The 19,474-nt window shown below is 52.6% G+C and overlaps 1 protein-coding gene across 2 annotated transcripts in view; it reads left to right on the plus strand.

Annotated features, from left to right (window-relative positions):
• The window catches only part of znf142 (zinc finger protein 142), a 37,847-nt gene that overhangs the window by 11,062 nt on the left and 7,311 nt on the right, over positions 1-19,474 (plus strand). For both annotated transcript variants that reach the window (XM_085986753.1, XM_085986754.1), the window contains exons 4-8: positions 542-742; positions 1,363-2,175; positions 2,975-3,152; positions 4,962-8,469; positions 19,049-19,154. In XM_085986753.1, the coding sequence (XP_085842879.1) occupies positions 542-742; positions 1,363-2,175; positions 2,975-3,152; positions 4,962-8,469; positions 19,049-19,154 (4,806 nt within the window). The remainder of the gene's footprint in view (positions 1-541; positions 743-1,362; positions 2,176-2,974; positions 3,153-4,961; positions 8,470-19,048; positions 19,155-19,474) is intronic.

Raw genomic sequence — 19,474 nt, forward strand, 5'->3', positions numbered from 1 at the left:
TTATGAAGGGGTTCGATAGGGTAGACGTAGAGAAGATGTTTCCACTTGTGGGGGAGACCAGGACTAGGGGCCATAAATATAAGATAGACACTAATAAATCCAATAGGGAATTCAGGAGAAACTTCTTTACCCAGAGAGTGGTGAGAATGTGGAACTCACTACCACAGGGAGTGGTTGAGGCGAATAGCGGAGATGCATTTAAGGGGAAGCTGGATAAACACATGAGGGAGAAAGAAATCGAAGGATATGTTGATGGGGTGAGATGAAGAGGGGTGGGAGGAGGCCGGTGTGGAGCATAAACACCGGCACGGACCAGTTGGGCCGAATGGCCTGTTTCTGTGCTGTGGACTCGATGAAACCTTCTCAATTCTAGTAGAAAAAAAGAATTTTTTAAATGCACAATATCAATACATGGTAGTCAGGCTGCATGGGGATCAATGCACCAACTTTCCATTCCACATAGAGTGATCATCTAGAATGTCACGCTCATCACTTTCCGGAAGGTTCCTCTGTGTGATTCTGGCCATTTGTTTCCCTGTAGATGAGAGTGGTAGCGCTGCCGAAGAGAACGACGAACAAGAGGGAAGGAGACGGGAGCTAGCTGAAGGCAGCAGTACGGCACAGAGACTGCCCAGAAAGCGGAAGCGGGCCAGGTGCGAGGAGGAAGAGCTGGTGTCGGAGACCGGCTCGGAGGATGACATCAGCAGAAAAATCAAATCCTTCAGACAGAGACACTTCAAAGGTGCGCTAAAGACAGAAAGAACTTGCATTTATATAGCACCTTTCATGCCCTCAGGATGTCCCAAAGCGCTTTACAGCCATTGAAGTACATTTGAAATGTAATGTAGAAAACACGGCAACCAATTTGCGCACAGCAAGGTCCCAGAGATAGCAATGAGATAGCAGCCAGATAATCTGTTGATTGAGGAATAAATATTGGGCCAGGACACCGAGAAGAACTCCCCTGCTCTTCTTCGAAAATAGTGCCGTGGGATCTTTTACATCCCCCTGAGAGGGCAGACGGGGCCTCGGTTTAATGTCCCTTCCGAAAGACGGCACCTCCGACAGTGCAGCACTCCCTCAGTACTGGCACTGGGAGTGTCAGCCGAGATTATGTGCTCAAGTCTCGGGAATGGGACTTAAACCCAGGACCTTCTAACTTAGAGGCGAGAGAGTGCTACTCACTGAGGTATGGCAGACCCCTCAGTGCATGAGTGTGTGCGCCATGAGTGTGTGCATGCGTGCGCCTTGAGTGCTCGAGTGGGTGCGTATGTGTATCTCGGTGTGTGTGCTAAATAAATTGCATTGACTTTGAGCATCTCTTTGAGATTTTTGGTTCTTTTTTTTAATGGTGCGTCCCAGTTGACGTTCAGGAAGGAATGGAACATCTGTACAAGACTCACATCTGCCCCGAATGCAAACGCTGCTTCAAGAAGAGAACACACCTGGTCGAGCACCTTCATTTGCACTTCCCGGACCCCAGCCTCCAGTGCCCCCACTGCATGAAGTTCTTCACCAGCAAGGGCAAGCTGAAGGTCCACTTGATGCGGGAGCTCGGCGAGAAGACCCACCACTGCCCGCTGTGCGACTACAGCGCGGTAGAGAAGAACTCGCTGAACCGGCACATGGCCAGCATGCACGAGAACACCACCAACTTCTACTCTGACGTGTACTCGTGCCCGGCGTGCGAGGAGAAGTTCACCATCAGCAACTCGCTGAAGGAGCACATGAAGACCCATAAGGAGGAGTGGCGGCCGCTAGACTGCTTCGAGGGGGGCTGCAGCTACACGGCGGAGGAGCGCAAGGACTTCGTCCGCCACCTCAAGGAGGCGCATGGCGCCAGGGCGGTGGAGTGCCGCTACCGCACGTGCGGCTCGCTCTTTGGCACGGAGGCGGGCATGGAGGCACACCGCCGCACGCACTACGCCTTCCACTGCGACCAGTGCGACTTCGTCTGCTCCAACAAGCACGTCTTCAGGCGGCACAAGCGGAGAGGGCACCCGGGCAGCGAGGAGCTGGCCTGCAGCTTCTGCCCATACAAGACCTTCAACCCGGTGGAGTTCCACGACCACGTGGGCAAGATGCACGCCAACGAGAAGATCCACAAGTGCAGCGAGTGTGACTTCGCCACGGCGCACAAGAGAGTTCTCAACAGGCACATCCTCCTCCACACAGGTCAGTGATAATAACCACAACACACGGGGCGAGGGGCTGCTGTAGGCAGGGAGACCTCTCTGGGTGCGTGGAGGTGCCACCCGCAAGTGGAAACCTCCGCTACATCCACCCTATCTAAGCGGTCTTTAAGATTATGAAAGGTTATCAGGTCACCCCTCAGTCTTCTGTCGTCTAGAGAAAAGAGCCCCAGCCTGTTTAATCTTTCCCGATTAGTTATAAAATCACAGTTCTGGTATAATCCTTGTGAATGTTTTTGCACTTTCCTAATTAGCCTAGATCGAGTTTAGCCTAGATCGAGTGGAGAGGAAGGACCTATTTCCTGTAGCAGAAGGGTCAATAACCAGGGGGCACAGATTTAAAGTAATTGGGAGAAGGATTAGAGGGGAGTTGAGGAGAACTTTGTTCACCCAGAGGGTGGTGGGGGTCTGGAACTCACTGCCTGAAAGGGTGGTAGAGGCAGAAACCCTCATCACATTGAAAAAGTACTTTGGTATGCACTTGAAGTGTCGTAGCCTGCAGGGCTACGGACCAAGAGCTGGAAAGTGGGATTAGGCTGGGTAGCATTTTTACGGCCAGCACAGACACGATGGGCCGAATGGCCTCCTTCAGTGCCGTAAATTTCTGTGATTCTATGACTTGCCTCGATATCCTTTTTTGTAATGTGGAGACCAGATGCCTGCACAGTAACTCTTAAATGTGGTCTAACCAAGGTTCAATACAAGCTTAGCGAGTGTTAGTAGCAAATGTCCCTCGGTCTAATTGTTTTATTTTCTTGTTGGTTTTAAACCCTCCTTTCTAGGCGAGAAGCCACATAAATGTGAACTGTGCGATTTCACCTGCAGGGACGTAGGTTACCTGTCGAAGCACATGCTGACGCATTCCGACGATAAGAACTACATGTGCACGGAGTGTGGTTACATCACCAAGTGGAAACACTACCTTACGGTGCACATGCGCAAACACACCGGAGACCTGAGGTAATCTGCTTTCTTGTGTGTGAATTTTGTGCTCGTCAAAGGATGTCAGTAGTCAGAGAAGGGGCACCTTTCTATTTGGGATATCCATTGTTCCAGCAAACACTCCCAGGGCAGGTACAGCACGGGTTAGATACAGAGTAAAGCTCCCTCTACACTGTCCCATCAAACACTCCCAGGGCAGGTACAGCACGGGTTAGATACAGAGTAAAGCTCCCTCTACACTGTCTCATCAAACACTCCCAGGGCTGGTACAGCACGGGTTAGATACAGAGTAAAGCTCCCTCTACACTGTCCCATCAAACACTCCCAGGGCGGGTACAGCACGGGTTAGATACAGAGTAAAGCTCACTCTACACTGTCCCGTCAAACACTCCCAGGGCAGGTACAGCACGGGTTAGATACAGAGTAAAGCTCCCTCTACACTGTCTCATTAAACACTCCCAGGGCTGGTACAGCACGGGTTAGATACAGAGTAAAGCTCCCTCTACACTGTCCCATCAAACACTCCCAGGGCAGGTACAGCACGGGTTAGATACAGAGTAAAGCTCCCTCTACACTGTCCCATCAAACACTCCCAGGGCGGGTACAGCACGGGTTAGATACAGAGTAAAGCTCCCTCTACACTGTCCCATCAAACACTCCCAGGGCAGATACAGCACGGGTTAGATACAGAGTAAAGCTCCCTCTACACTGTCCCGTCAAACACTCCCAGGGCAGGTACAGCACGGGTTAGATACAGAGTAAAGCTCCCTCTACACTGTCCCGTCAAACACTCCCAGGGCAGGTACAGCACGGGGTTAGATACAGAGTAAAGCTCCCTCTACACTGTCCCATCAAACACTCCCAGGGCAGATACAGCACGGGTTAGATACAGAGTAAAGCTCCCTCTACACTGCCCCATCAAACACTCCCAGGGCAGGTACAGCACGGGTTAGATACAGAGTAATGCTCCCTATACACTGTCTCATCAAACACTCCCGGGGCAGGTATAGCATGGGTTAGATACAGAGTAGAGTTCCCTCTACACTGTCCCATCAAACACTCCCAGGGCAGGTACAACACGGGTTAGATACAGAGTAAAGCTCCCTCTACACTGTCCCATCAACACTCCCAGGGCAGGTACAGCACGGGTTAGATACAGAGCAAAGCTCCCTCTACACTGTCCCATCAAACACTCCCAGGGCAGGTACAGCACGGGTTAGATACAGAGTGAAGCTCCCTCTACACTGTCCCATCAAACACTCCCAGGGCAGGTACAGCACGGGTTAGATACAGAGTAAAGCTCCCTCTACACTGTCCCATCAAACACTCCCAGGGCAGGTACAGCACGGGTTAGATACAGAGTAAAGCTCCCTCTACACTGTCCCATCAAACACTCCCAGGGTAGGTACACCATGGGTTAGATACAGAGTAAAGCTCCCTCTACACTGTCCCATCAAACACTCCCAGGGCAGGTATAGCACGGGTTAGATACAGAGTAAAGCTCCCTCTACACTGTTCCAAGGGTGCTTGGTATAAGTGCCGTGGGCAGGAAGGGCGAACACATATAAGTGCTTATTTGGAGCTTGGCTGGAAAGGGAGAGGAAGCTTCAGAGAAGCATTGATAGTTTAGCTGGTATTGATATAGTAGAGAAAGGCAAGAAGGGATGCAATGGAAAGAGAACGGAGGTGGAGGTATCGGCTGATGATGGTATCCCACCTGGAGACATGATGACCAGGCGTTGGTCCACAACCACTACCCCCCGCGCTCCCTTGAAAATGAACGCCCTGGCACTACACTACTACCTGTACTGTCTTTCTCTCTTGCAGGTACCATTGTAATCAGTGTTCGTACCGCTGTCACCGTGCAGACCAGCTCAGCAGCCACAAGCTGCGGCACCAGGGCAAGTCGCTCATCTGCGAGGTGTGCGGCTTCGCTTGCAAGCGGAAGTATGAGCTGCAGAAGCACATGCAGGTGAAGCACTCGAAGGACTACCAAATGCCCCTCTACCAGTGCCAGTACTGCAGCTACCAGACGAGGTACAAGCAGGCCCTCCTGAATCACGAGAACTGCAAGCACACCAAGCACAAGGAGTTCCGCTGCGCCCTGTGCTCCTACAGGACTTTCAGCAACACCAGCCTCTTCTTCCACAAGAGGAAGGTCCACGGCTATGTGCCGGGCGACAAGGAGTGGCTGGAAAACTACGCCAAGGAGGAGATGGCCATGAACTCGACCCACATCCTGTTGGGGTACAACGACACGAACTTGACTCTTTTGACCTCGGCCAGGGCAGAAATGGTCGCGGCATCTTCGAGGAGCGAAGCGTGGCAAAAGAAGAGTTGCGCTGTGGTGGAGGAGCAGGAGCAGGTCTACCAGCACGCCTTTGGGGCCCCTCTCTTCGGCAACGGGCTCTCGCCAGCTGGAGAAGCAGCACAGAGCGGCGCCGCACCGCAAGAATCGGGACCGTTACAGCAGCGGCACTTGGAGTATTCAGCCACCGCGGGCCAGGTGGCTGTGCCCGGCGCTGCGGACCCAGATGAAGCTGGCACGGAGACCAACCGCGATATGGAGGGGGAGTTTCAGAAAAGGCTGTGCGGAAGCGGCTCGCAGCTGGACGAGGTCTTTGAGGCCCACCTGGGGTTTCACCATCCCCCGGCGGATGAAGTGGCAAAGCAGCTTTCCAGCTCCCAGCTGCCAGCCTTGGATTCCTGGGAACCCTGCGACACTGGCGCCATGTACAGGGACTTTGGACTTCACACTACAGACGATGCACAGGCTGACGATGGCAACGATGAGGCTGACATTGGAGACCACTGTGAAGACGAGGAAGGTGGCGGCGGGGACCACGTGGTAGGGAACCAAGAGGAAGTAGGCCACAGCGTCGATGTCTTCGCCGATGAAGATCAGAGGTACGAGCTTTCGGATAAAAACGATGAACCACTTGGCGGGCCCACCCAGCTGGAAGTCGAGGCATCCGCGAGCGTCGAGGCCGACGGGACCTGGGCGAGCGCAATAGAGCCTCCTGCGACTCTGCCCGCCGACGGCAGCCGGGGCGCGGCCGAAGCGCGGGACGCTGAAACCGCGAGGCGGGCCAGTCCCGACGCCGCTGGCTGCCGGCCCGGAAGTCGGGAGGAAGTGCGGCTCTCGCAGTCCGAATCCGAGATCAAGGCTCTGCGCAAACAGGACAAGCAGCAGGCCCAAGCCCTGGTCCTGGAGGGAAGGGTGCAGATGTTGGTGGTGCAGACGGATGCCCAGGTGTTCAAGTGCGAGAGGTGCTCGTACGTCACCAGGAAAGAGAAAGCCATGGTCCTTCATACAAAGTCTGGCTGCCAGAGCAAGAAGTCCCCGCTAGTCTGCACAGCCTGCGGGGCCACCTTCAAGCAACAGCGAGGGCTCAACACCCACCTGCAAAAGAAGTGCCCCGTCATCGTAAAGAAGCACAAGCTTTACGTGCGGCAAGCCACGGTAATACAGTCCAGCGCGGGGCCGGACAGAGAGAAGGAGCCGAGCGCAAAGCCGGAGGTGAAGAGAACGGGAGCGGCACCGAAGAGGAAAGGCAGACGGGCCAGCGCTGGTGACAACAAGAGGCGGGAGCCGAGCCCGGATCCGCCTAAACCCGATCGGCCGCTCGCCAAAGCGACGGGGGATTGCGGAGTCGGTGAAGAGCGGGCAATCCAAGACCTAATGTCCGTCTGTGTCCCAGAGCGAGGTTACGCTGCAGGAGAAATCCTGGCTGCTGGCGAGGAAGAGGAGGCTGGCTTCTCCACCGAAGAGGTCCTGGCTGGTGCTGCCCCGGCCCATGAGGAGACTTCCCCATCGGCCCAGGGGGAAGGGACTCCAGCCGACGTGGGGCTGTGCGAGGAAACCCAGCGGGAATCGGGGGCCTGGAAGTTCCGGCGGGACCAGGGCAAGTTCCACTGCGACTCGTGCCCTTTTGTCTGCGCCAGTGAGCAGGCCATCGGCTGCCACGTTGCAGGTGGCTGCCCGACGCCCCTCAAGCTGCCCTGCGGCTTCTGCACGTTGCTCTTCCGCTCGGAGCGGGCGCTGAGGAACCACCAGGCCATCAAGCACACCGAGGAAGAGGACCTCTCTGACCAGAGCGACCTGGACGAGCCGGACCGAGGCTCTTCCAGCGAGGACGAGGGGAGCCGAGACTCCGGAGGCGGTGACTCCCCGGAGAGCAGCGGCGACTCGGAAACCGAGGGTGGCCCCAGGCAGAGGCGCTTCTCCTGCCCTTCCTGCCCCTTCAGCTGCTACCAGGAGCGTGCCATGGACACCCACGGCAAGAAGGGCTGCATGAAGCCCGGCGAGCTCCAGTGCGGCCTCTGCTCGTTTGTCTGCAAGTCTGCCGCGGCCCTCAAGCACCACGCCCGCCTGCACAGCAAGAAGTGCTGCCGCAAGAGGCCGCGGCTGAGCTGCCGCCTGTGCCCGTTCACCTGCAAGCAGGCCAGGTGCCTGAAGCAGCACGTCGCCATCAAGCACGACGGCGTCAAGCCCTACAAGTGCCGCTACTGCGACTTTGGCACCACCCGGCGCTACCGCCTAGACGCCCACGAGTCCCTGCACACTGGCGTGGGGCGGCTGGCTTGCGACGCCTGCCCGCAGACGTTTGGCACCGGCTCCAAGCTGCGCATCCACAAGCTGCGGGTCCACGAGAAGCGGCCCACCCACTTCTGCGCCCTCTGCGACTACAGCGGCTACAACCAGAACGACATCACCCGGCACGTGGGCAGCTGCCACGCCGGCGAGCCCAGCGCGGCCTGCGGGCGCTGCGAGGCCCGCTTCAGCTCGGAGGGGGCGCTGAAGCAGCACTGCCTGCGGCGGCACGAGGCGAAGGTCTGCCACGGCTGCCCCTCCTGCGTCTTTGCCTGCTACAGCGAGTCCACCCTCCGGAGCCACGTGCAGCGGCAGCACCCGCAGCTAGAGTGCTCCGCCTGCAAGGAGCGCTTCGAGCGGCGCGACCAGCTAGAGGAGCACAAGAAGATCCACTTTAGCCACCGCTGCCAACACTGCGGCTTCGCCACCCGGGAGCGGCAGCAACTCATCCAGCACCTGCTGGACACCCACGAACGGGAGGAGGAGGAGGAGGGGGGTGGCGACGAGGAGGGGGGCAAGCCCTTCCGCTGCCCCTTCTGCGACTTTGCCTGTCGCCACCAGATGGTGTTTGACTACCACATGAAAGCTCACGGGGGCACGCGGCTGTACAAGTGCACCGACTGTGACTACACCACCAAGAACCGGCAGAAGATCACCTGGCACATCCGTATTCACACCGGCGAGAAGCCCTACAAGTGCCACCTGTGCAGCTACGCCTGCGCCGACCCGTCGCGCTTAAAGGTGAGCGGGGTCTCTGATACAGGGCACCGAGTCCCATTAACCCATCACCCGCTGTGCTCACCTGGCCTACATTGGCTTGCGGTCCGACAACAATGTTGCCCCTAATTTTTTGGGGGTGGTTTAAACAGAGTGCTGCGAGTTGGGTGAGTCAGAGAGTCTTAACTGTTTGCTAAAATCAAACTTTTGTTTGTTTCACATTTACTGTTTAAAATCTAAATTTCCCAGCTTTACGCAGGGTTATAAAGGGATACACAAGACCTACAATTCAGAGCAGCTGAAGGCAGTTAATTAGGGAAACTAGATTAAACTGGTTCTCCTGTAGCAGAACCCAGCAAGCTCCTTTGTTTCAGGGCCTATAAAAACAGGCTTTGCAGTGCCATTTTGCACTGAGTGCGGTTTAAACAGAGTGCTGCGAGTTGGGTGAGTCAGGGAGTGGGGGGAGGAGCTCCCTTGCTTCACCTTTGTTTTTCCTAACTTTTCACCCTGCAGGAATTAGTTCTTACTTTACACCAAGGAAAGAGTCCGAGAGCGGGAGCAGTCAAACAACAACAACTGCAAAACCGCTAAAGTGATGTCACAACCAGGGAAGGAGCTGATTGGTAAGTAGGACCTGGTGAGTATTTCTACAGTCCAGTCGTTAAAGTAAAAGTAAGGTCTCTAGTTTAGAGTAAGTAGTGTTTAAAGGGAAGTAAGGTCCCTAGTGTATTTAATATTCTTTAATTTAAAGGGAGTAAATTAAGGGTAGGACATGGCAGGGCAGCTCGGCTGCGTGGAGTGCCCCTCCTGTGCTATGTGGGAAGTCAGGCACACTTTTGGTGTCCAGGGCGAACACGTGCAGGAAGTGTCTCCAGCTGCAACTACTCGAAATCCGCGTTTCGGAGCTGGAACTGTGGTTGGAGTCACTGTGGAGCATCCGCGAAGCTGAGATCTTCATCGATAGCACGTTTAACGAGGTGGTCACACCGCAGGTAAAGAGTGCGCAGGCAGACAGGAAATGGGTGACTGACAGACAGAGTAAAAGAACTAGGAAAGTAGTGCAGGAGCCCCCTGGGTCCATCTCCCTCTCCAACAGATTTTCCGTTTTGGATACTGCTGGGGGAGATGGTTTCTCGGGGGGAATGCAGCAAGAACCAAGTCCGTGGCACTACGAGTGGCTCAGCTGTACAGGAGGGGAGGAAAAAGAGTGGGAGAGCAATAGTGATAGGGGATTCTATCGTAAGGGGAACAGATAGACGTTTCTATGGCCACAGACGTGACTCCAGGATGGTATGTTACCTCCCTGGTGCCAGGGTCAAGGATGTCACTGAAAGGCTGCAGGGCATTCTGAAGGGGGAGGGCGAGCAGTCAAGATAGGTTCACATTGGTACCAACGACATGGGTAGAAAGAGGGATGAGGTCCTGCAACAAGAATTTAGGGAGCTAGGTAGCGGATTAAAAAGCAGGACCTCAAAGGTTGTAATTTCTGGAATACTCCCGGTGCCACGTGCTAGTGAGTATAGGAATAGGAGGATAGAGCAGATGAATGCGTGGCTGAAGAGTTGGTGCAGGAGGGAGGGCTTTAGTTTCCTGGATCACTGGGTCTGCTTCTGGGGAAGGTGGGACCTGTACAAGTAGGACGGGTTGCACCTGAACCGGAATGGGAACAACATCTTTGCGGAGAGGTTTGCTAGTACTGTTGGGGGGTGGGGGTTTAAACTAAGTAGGCAGGGGGATACGGAGTGGAGCTATAGTAGGGGGTGATGCACAGCCAAATATAGAGGAAAAAACAAGTCAGCCTGGAAGGCAGAGCAAATATTTAACGGCACAAGGGAGTATGGCAAGGCTGGATGGCATTTATTTTAATGCAAGGAGTCTTGCGAGTAAGGCAGATGAATTGAAGGTGTTGATGAACACATGGGAGTATGATATTGTTGCTATCACAGAGACATGGTTGAGGGAGGGGCAGGACTGGCAGCTCAATATTCCAGGGTATAGAATCTTCAGGCGAGACAGAGGGGGATGTAAAAGAGGAGGGGGTGTCGTAATATTAATCAAGGAGTCAATTACTGCTGTAAGGAGGGATGATATCTTAGCAGTTTCCTCTAATGAGGCCATATGGGTTGAACTTAAAAGCAAAAAGGGGGCAAGCACTTTGCTGGGAGTGTACTATAGGCCCCCAAACAGTCAGGGGGAGATAGAGGAACATATATGTAGGCAAATCTCAGAGAAGTGTCGAAATAATAGGGTAATAATAGTAGGGGATTTCAGCTTCCCCAATATTACTGGGATAGTCAGAATGTGAAAGGCTTAGAGGGTGCGGAATTCTTAAAGTGCATCCAGGAGAGCTTTTTGAGCCAACATGTAGAAAGTCCTACAAGAGAGGGGGCGGTACTGGACCTAATTCTAGGGAATGTAGCCGGGCAAGTGGTGGAAGTGTCAGTAGGAGAGCATTTTGGTGACAGTGACCATAATTCGGTGAGATTTAAGGTAGTCAAGGAAAAGGACAAAGATGGACCGGAAATAAAGGTTCTAAACTGGGGGAAGGCTGATTTTAATATGATAGAGCAGGACCTGGCCAAAGTGGACTGGGATCAGCTACTTGCAGGAAAATCCACATCAGAGCAGTGGGAGTCTTTCAGAAAGGAAATAGAGAGAGTACAACGCCAACATGTTCCTGTAAAGGTCAAGAGTGGGACCAGCAAGCCCACAGAACCCTGGATGTCAAGGGATATACAAGAATGGATTAGGGGGGAAAAGGGAGGCTTTTGGCAGATACAAAGGACTAAAAACAGTGGAAGGAGTATAGAAAGTGCAGGAGGGTACTTAAAAAAAAAAAAAAAAAAAAATTAGGAGAGCGAAGAGGGGGCATGAAAAAACACTGGTGGGCAAAATAAAGGAAAATCCCAAGGTGATTTGTAAGTATATTAAGGGCAAGAGGATAACCAGGGAAAGAGTAGGGTCCATTAGGGACCAAAGTGGCAATCTGTGTGTAGAGCCGGAAGATGTAGGTGAGGTTTTAGATGAATATTTTGCATCTGTGTTCACTATGGAGAAGGACAATGTAGGCATAGAAATCAGTCAGGGGGATTTGTAATATACTGGAACAAATTAGTATTGAGAGGGGGGAGGTACTAGTGATTTTAGCAGGCTTAAAAGTGGATAAATCCCCAGGCCTAGACGAGATGTATCCCAGGCTGCTGTGTGAGGCAAGGGAGGAGATTGCAGGGGCTCTGACACAAATTTTCAGAACCTCCCTGGCCACAGGGGAGGTGCCAGAGGACTGGAGGACAGCTAACGTAGTGCCATTATTCAAGAAGGGTAGTAGGGATAAACCAGGGAATTACAGGCCAGTGAGCCTAACATCAGTAGTAGGGAAATTATTGGAAAAAATTCTGAGGGACAAAATTAGTCTCCACTTGGAGAGGCAAGGATTAATCTAGGATAGTCAGCATGGCTTTGTCAAGGGGAGATCATGTCTAACCAATTTGATTGAATTTTTCGATGGGGTGACTAGGTGTGTGGATGAGGGTAGTGCAGTTGATGTAGTCTACATGGACTCCAGTAAGGCTTTTGACAAAGTCCCGCATGGGAGACTGGTCAAGAAGCTAAGAACCCATGCGATCCAGGGCAATTTGGCACATTGGATCCAAAATTGGCTTCGTGGCAGGAGGCAGAGGGTGATGGTCGAAGGTTGTTTTTATGACTGGAAGCCTGTGTCCAGTGGTGTACTGCAGGGATCGGTGCTGGGTCCTTTGCTGTTTGTAGTGTACATTAATGATTTAGATATGAATGTAGGAGGTATGATCAGTAAGTTTGCAGATGACGCGAAAATTGGTGGAGTGGTAAATAACGAGGAGTGAAGCCTCAGGCTACAGGACGATATAGACGGGTTGGTTAGATGGGAAGAACAGTGGCAACTGGAATTTAACCCTGAAAAGTGTGAGGTGATGCATTTTGGGAGGACTAACAAGGCAAGGGAATACACAATGAATGGTAGGACCCTAGGAAGGACAGAGGATCAGAGGGACCTTGGTGTGCATGTACATAGATCCCTGAAGGCAGCAGGACAGGTAAATAAGGTGGTTAAAAAGGCAAATGGGATACTTGCCTTCATTAGCCGAGGCATAGAATATAAGAGCAGGGAGGTTATGATGGAGCTGTACAAAACGCTAGTTAGGCCACAGCTGGAATAGTGTGTGCAGTTCTAGTCGCCACACTATAGGAAGGATGTGATTGCATTGGAGAGGGTGCAGAGGAGATTCACCAGGATGTTACCTGGGCTGGAGCGCTTCAGCAATGAAGAAAGACTGGACAGGCTGGGGTTGTTTTCCTTAGAGCAGAGAAGGCTGAGGGGGGACCTGATTGAGGTGTACAAAATTATGAGGGGCATAGATAGGGTAGATAGAAAGGAACTTTTCCCCTTAGTAGAGGGGTCAGTAACCAGGGGGCATAGTTTCAAGGTAAGGGGCAGGAGGTTTAGAGGGGATTTGAAGAAAAACGTTTTCACCCAGAGGGTGGTTGGAATCTGGAACTCGCTGCCTGAAAGGGTGATAGAGGCAGGAACCCTCACAACATTCAAGAAGCATTTAGATGAGCACTTGAAACGCCATAGCATGCAAGGCTACGGACCAAGTGCTGGAAAATGGGATTAGAATAGATAGGGCTTGATGGCTGGCGCGGACACGATGGGCCGAAGGGCCTCTTTCTGTGCTGTATAACTCTATGGGGGAGAAATTGGGTGAGTAGCGCCACCTGTTAGCGCCTAAAGAGGCAGTCAGTGGCTGTAGCGCCACTGGCTGCGCCTCCCGCGATATTCAGCAGGGGCGCTAATGGTGGCGTTAGCCTTTTGCGCTGCGCCGCCACTGATGACGTCATCGGTGTGTGCAGCGCCCCGATCGCGATATTTGGTAGCGAACGCCGCTGTAGCGCCGTTCGCTACCCGCGCCCGGTTCACGGGGCCTTGCTGCGCCGGCAGAGGCGCAAGTTAAGGTGGAGGTGCGGGGCGGCCGCTTTTTTGGCGGCCGCCTGCCAGCACCTCCGTCCCCAGCCTCCTGGTCCCCCCGCGGCATTGCCGGCTGTTTCCCGAGAGCCTGGCACTTCTCCTTGGTGCCGGGCTCTTTTGCCGGCACTCGCGATCGGGGCTCGCGCTGCTGCAGGCCCCTCCCCCTTAACGGTGGGAGGAAGGCTGTGGCACGTAGCGCTGCGAAATTCACTTTCAGCGCCCTAAGCGGGACGCGGAGCACCTCGAGCCACGCCCCGTCTCCCTCTAGGGGCACTTCAACTGAATTTGCGACGATCGCTAATGCGGCGATCGCGGCGCAAATTCCAGCACCCAGGCGAACTTTGCGCCGCTTGGGCGCCTCAGGCCAATTTCTAGGCCTATGACTCTATCACGGACCCATTCAAAATCTCGTGCATCCGCAGAATGACCCAGTGAAAAGCCAGTGATCGGCTTGTACAGGACCTCAAGATGGCCAGGCAGCTTAACAGGAATATTGTCCGGCAACGCCTCGATTTTAAAATTCCCATCCCTGTTTTCAAATCCCTCCATGGCCTCACCCCTCCCTATCTCTGGAACCTCCTCCAGCCCCGCAACCCTCCGAGATCTCTGCGCTCCTCTAATTCTGGCCTCTTGCACCTCCCCGATTTTAATCGCTCCACCATTGGCGGCCATGCCTTCAACTGCAGAGGCCCTAAGCTCTGGAACTCCCTCCCTAAACCTCTCCACACCTCTCCTCCCTTTACGACGCTCCTTAAAACCTACCTCTTTGACCAAGCTTTTGGTCACCTGTCCTCATATCTGGAGCTCTTTTCTGAAGGGTGACCTGATGGAGGTCTTTAGGATTAGGGAGGGGTTCGATAGGGTAGACAGAGTAGATGTTGGAGGAGACCAAAACTAGAAGCCATAAATATAAGTAGTCACTAATAAATCCAATAAGGAATTCAGGAGAAAGGTCTTTGCCCAGTGATTGGTGAGAATGTGGAACTCGCTACCACAGGGAGTGGTTGAAAAGCATAGGTACACTTAAGGGGAAGCTAGATAAGCACAGGAGGGAGAAAAGAATAGAATGATAAGCTGATAGGGTGGGAGGAGGCTCGTGTGGAGCATAAACCTCAGCATGGGCCTGTTGGGCCGAATGGCCTGTTTCTGTGCTGTAAATTTTCTGTAATGCTCTATATAAGTGGCTGTTACAATTTTTATTTAGACTAAAGAAAGTTCAAGAGCTTTTTTGCAGCCCTTTCTTAAAAAAAAAAAGGACCTGTATTCTTACAGCAACTCTCAAACCCACGACCTCCACCACCTAGAAGGAAAAAGGCAGCAGGCGCACGGGAACACCACCGCCTCCAAGTCCCCCTCCAAGTTACACGCCATTCCGACTTGGAAATATATCACCTGTTCCTTCATCGTCACTGGGTCAAAATGCTGGAACTCCCTACCTAACAGCACTGTGGTAGCACCTTCACCACACGGACTGCAGCGGTTCAAGAAGGCGGCTCACCACCACCTTCTCAAGGGCCAACTAGGGAGGGGCAATAAATGCTGGCCTTGCCAGTGACACCCACATCTCAAGAACGAATAAGTAAAAGCTCCCTCTACACTGTCCCATCAAACACTCCCGGGGCAGGTACAGCACGGGTTAGATACAGAGTAAAGCTCCCTCTACACTGTCCCATCAAACACTCCCAGGGCAGGTACAGCACGGGTTAGATACAGAGTAAAGCTCCCTCTACACTGTCCCATCAAACACTCCCAGGGCAGGCAGAGTATGGGGTTAGATACAGAGTAAAGCTCCCTCTACACTGTCCCATCAAACACTCCCGGGGCAGGTACAGCACGGGTTAGATACAGAGTAAAGCTCCCTCTACACTGTCCCATCAAACACTCCCAGAACAGGTACAGCATGGGTTAGATACAGAGTAAAGCTCCCTCTGCACTGTCCCATCAAACATTCCCAGAACAGGTACAGCACGGGTTAGATACAGAGTAAAGCTCCCTCTACACTGTCCCATCAAACACTCCCGGGGCAGGTACAGCACGGGTTAGATACAGAGTAAAGCTCCCTCTACACTGTCCCATCAAACACTCCCAGAACAGGTACAGCATGGGTTAGATACAGAGTAAAGCTCCCTCTGCACTGTCCCATCAAACATTCCCAGAACAGGTACAGCACGGGTTAGATACAGAGTAAAGCTCCCTCTGCACTGTCCCATCAAACACTCCCAGGGCAGGTACAGCACGGGTTAGATACAGAGTAAAGCTCCCTCTACACTGTCCCATCAAACACTCCCAGGGCAGGTTCAGCACGGGTTAGATACAGAGTAAAGCTCCCTCTACACTGTCCCATCAAACACTCCCAGGGCAGGTACAGCACGGGTTAGATACAGAGTAAAGCTCCCTCTACACTGTCCCATCAAACACTCCCAGGGCAGGTACAGCACGGGTTAGATACAGAGTAAAGCTCCCTCTACACTGTCCCATCAAACACTCCCAGGGCAGGTACAGCATGGGTTAGATACAGAGTAAAGCTCCCTCTACACTGTCCCATCAAACACTCCCGGGGCAGGTACAGCACGGGTTAGATATAGTCTTAAAATCCTTCTTTCCACATTTTCTGAGCCCCCAGTGTGTTTTTGTTATTTATTCTGCTAGTGCTGCAGTAATTCGCTGAGTCACCTCTAACCCCATTACCTCATTTGATGATTTGAAACTGATCTGGATCTGTCAATTATTAACTCCCTTGCTGTTTGGGACTGTCAATAATTGTTCCGAGTGCACCATATGTACCTGGGATCATACAGACCCATCTATACATTAACGTTTCAATGTCTATAGTGGCTGCTAGATTGCTCCAACGTGGAATCAGTGCAGCAATTTAGATAAGGGTAGTAATCCGCTCCATTTTGGTCTGCACAACAAGCCTGGGAAACATGCCAGGGAAATTGTAACTTGTAAAAGAAGAAACTCTTGCGTTTGTGTAGCACTTTTCACAGCCTTGGGGCACCCCAAAACACTCCACAGCCAATGCCCTGACCAACACTGGTCCGACAACCAACTCCACCACAAGCAGATTAACTGGACATTCATAAAATAAGTCACTGTTGTAATGTAGGAAACGCGGCAGCCAATTTGCGCACCGCAAGCTCCCTCAAGCAGCAATGTGATAATGTCCAGATAATCTGCATTAGCGATGTTGGCTAGGATACTGGGGAGAACTCCCCTGCTCTTCTTCAAAATAGTGGCTGTGGGATCTTGTGCGTCCACCCGAGAGGGCAGACGGGGCCTCGGTTTAACGTCTCATGCGAAAGACGGCACCTCCGACAGTGCAGCGCTCCCTCAGCACTGGCACTGGGAGTGTCGGCCTAGGTTATGAGCTCAAGTCTCAGGAGTTGGACTTGACCCCACGACCTTTTGACTCTGAGGCGAGAGAGTGCAACCCACTGAGTCACAGGCTGACACAGACTGGGTAAGGACGGAAGGTTTCCGTCCCTAAATGACATTAGAGAACCAGCCACAACAGTCCGACAGCTTCATGGTTACTTTTGGAACATAAGAATTAGGAGCAGGAGTCGGCCATTCAGCCCTTCGAGCCTGCTGCTCCATTCAATAAGATCATGGCTGATCTTCGACCTCATTCCCGCCCGATCCACACATCACTCGAGTCCCTTTTACTGATACCATCCTTTTATTTCCAGAACTGTGCGCTGCCCCCCTCCCCATTGTCAACTAGCCTGCTGGATCTCACTGCCTAGGATTTCACACTAGAGTAATGCGCACTCATGGAACTACACCTCGGAGAGAGTTGTCTGACTGCTTCTGAAAAGGGAGGGGGGGGGGGGTGGAATTGGCCAAAAAAAAACAAATTGATCTTGAAAGCTTCATCTCCCTCCCTCGCTCTCCGCCCCACGCAGTTTTGTGAAAACAATAGCTGGACGGATGCCTTTACAAGCTGCAGTGGTGATGATTGATTTCATCTCCTTGTGATCATTGCAGGATAGTGAGTGCACCAGATGAGTCTGCGGGATCTTATCTTTTATCTGTGCACCGTTCTGTTCTGTTGTTTTTGCAAAGAAAAGTTTGTTTTTTAAAAAGACCTTTGCATTTACATCATTCAAATACCTCAAAAGCGTTTTACCACCCCATGAATTCCTTTTGAAGTGCGGTGACTGTTGTCATGGAGACGAGTTAAGCAGCCATTTACATAGAATGACATAAAATTAGATAGAATTTACAGCACAGAACCAGGCCATTCAGCCCAACTGGTCTGTGCTGGTGTTTATGCTCCACATGAGCCTCCTCCTACTCTACCTCATCTCACCCGATCTGCACATCCTTCTATTCCTTTCCTCCTGGTGTTTATCTAGCTTGCCCTTAATGTCCTCTATGCTATTCACCTCGAGTTCCACGATTATTAAAAAAAATGTTTTAATTCTCAGCATATGGGCATCGCTGGCAAGGCCGTCATTTATTGCCCATCCCTAATTGCCCTTGAGAAGGTGGTGGTGAGCCGCTGCCTTGAACCGCTGCAGTCCGTGTGGTGAAGGTACTCCCACAGTGCTGTTAGGGAGGGAGTTCCAGGATTGTGACCCAGCGACGATGAAAGAACGGCCGATATGTTTCCAAGTCAGGATGGTGTGTGACTTGGAGGGGAACTTGGAGGCGGTGGTGTTCCCATGCGCCGGTTGCCCTTGTCCTTCCAGGTGGTAGAGGCCAGGGGTTTGGGAGGTACTGTCGAAGACTGCTTAGCAAGTTGCTGCAGTGCATGGTGACAGACCTGTACCACAGTTCTGTACCCCAGTGTTATACAGCGACAGTCCTGTACCCATCAGTACTGTGCCATAGTGTTACAAAGTGACAGACCTGTACCCACCAGTACTGTACCCCAGTGTTATACAGTGACAGACCTATACCAACCAGTACTGTACCCCAGTGTTATACAGTGACAGACCTATACCCACCAGTACTGTACCCCAGTGTTATACAGTAACAGACCTATACCCACCAGTACTGTACCCCAGTGTTATACAGTGACAGACCTGCACCCACTGGTACTGTACCCCAGTGTTATACAGTGACAGACCTGTACCCACCAGTACTGTACCCCAGTGTTGTCTAGCGACAGCCCTGTACCCACCAGTACCGCACCCCAGTGTTGTCTAGCGACAGCCCTGTACCCACCAGTACTGTACCCCAGTGTTATACAGTGACAGACCTGCACCCACTGGTACTGTACCCCAGTGTTATACAGTGACAGACCTGTGCCCACCAGTACTGTACCCCAGTGTTGTCTAGCGACAGCCCTGTACCCACCAGTACCGCACCCCAGTGTTATACAGTGACAGACCTGTGCCCACCAGTACTGTACCCCAGTGTTATGCAGTGACAGACCTGCACCCTAATTATCACACAGCTCAAAGTGCTCTCTACAGGCACAACCCATGGACACATGCTATAATTGTATGTCTGGGAATTTCCCACAGTTCAAGCAGCCACATTCACTCTCCCACCGTTACACTTCATTCGTGCCCTAGTAACAAGACTAGTTGGTTAGTTTGGGAGGATGCTGGTGGCCGCCCATTAAGCGAACTCTCTGTCTTTCAGTACCACATGCGGATTCACCAGGAGGAGAGGAAGTACCTGTGCCCGGAGTGCGGGTACAAGTGCAAGTGGATCAACCAGCTCAAGTACCACATGACGAAACACACAGGTGAGGATTGGCTGGAGCACGGTGCCAGGTCGCAGATTGCCTGATGGCCTGGGAGCAGCCCCGGGTAGCTCAGCTGGTTAAAGGAGCGGGCAGTTAAGTTGATCCCTGCAGGGGAGGCGGTTTATATGTTATGCAAGTGGTCTCTGTCGCAAATAAACGGTGATTACACCTCACTTCCGGTGAAGTTACAGTGGCGGAGGGGGAGCCCACGTGTTGAGTTTACATGGGTAACCAAACTAGGGCCTCCAGTTACTGCTACTCTCTGAACGCCCAGTAGGGCCTCTAGTTAAGTGTAGGGGGTGCAACTAACTAGGTTAGTG

The sequence above is a fragment of the Somniosus microcephalus genome, chromosome 4 (assembly GCF_052327205.1).
Source record: "Somniosus microcephalus isolate GS21.2 chromosome 4, FLI_Smic_1.0, whole genome shotgun sequence".
NCBI classification, from domain to species: Eukaryota; Metazoa; Chordata; class Chondrichthyes; order Squaliformes; family Somniosidae; genus Somniosus; species Somniosus microcephalus.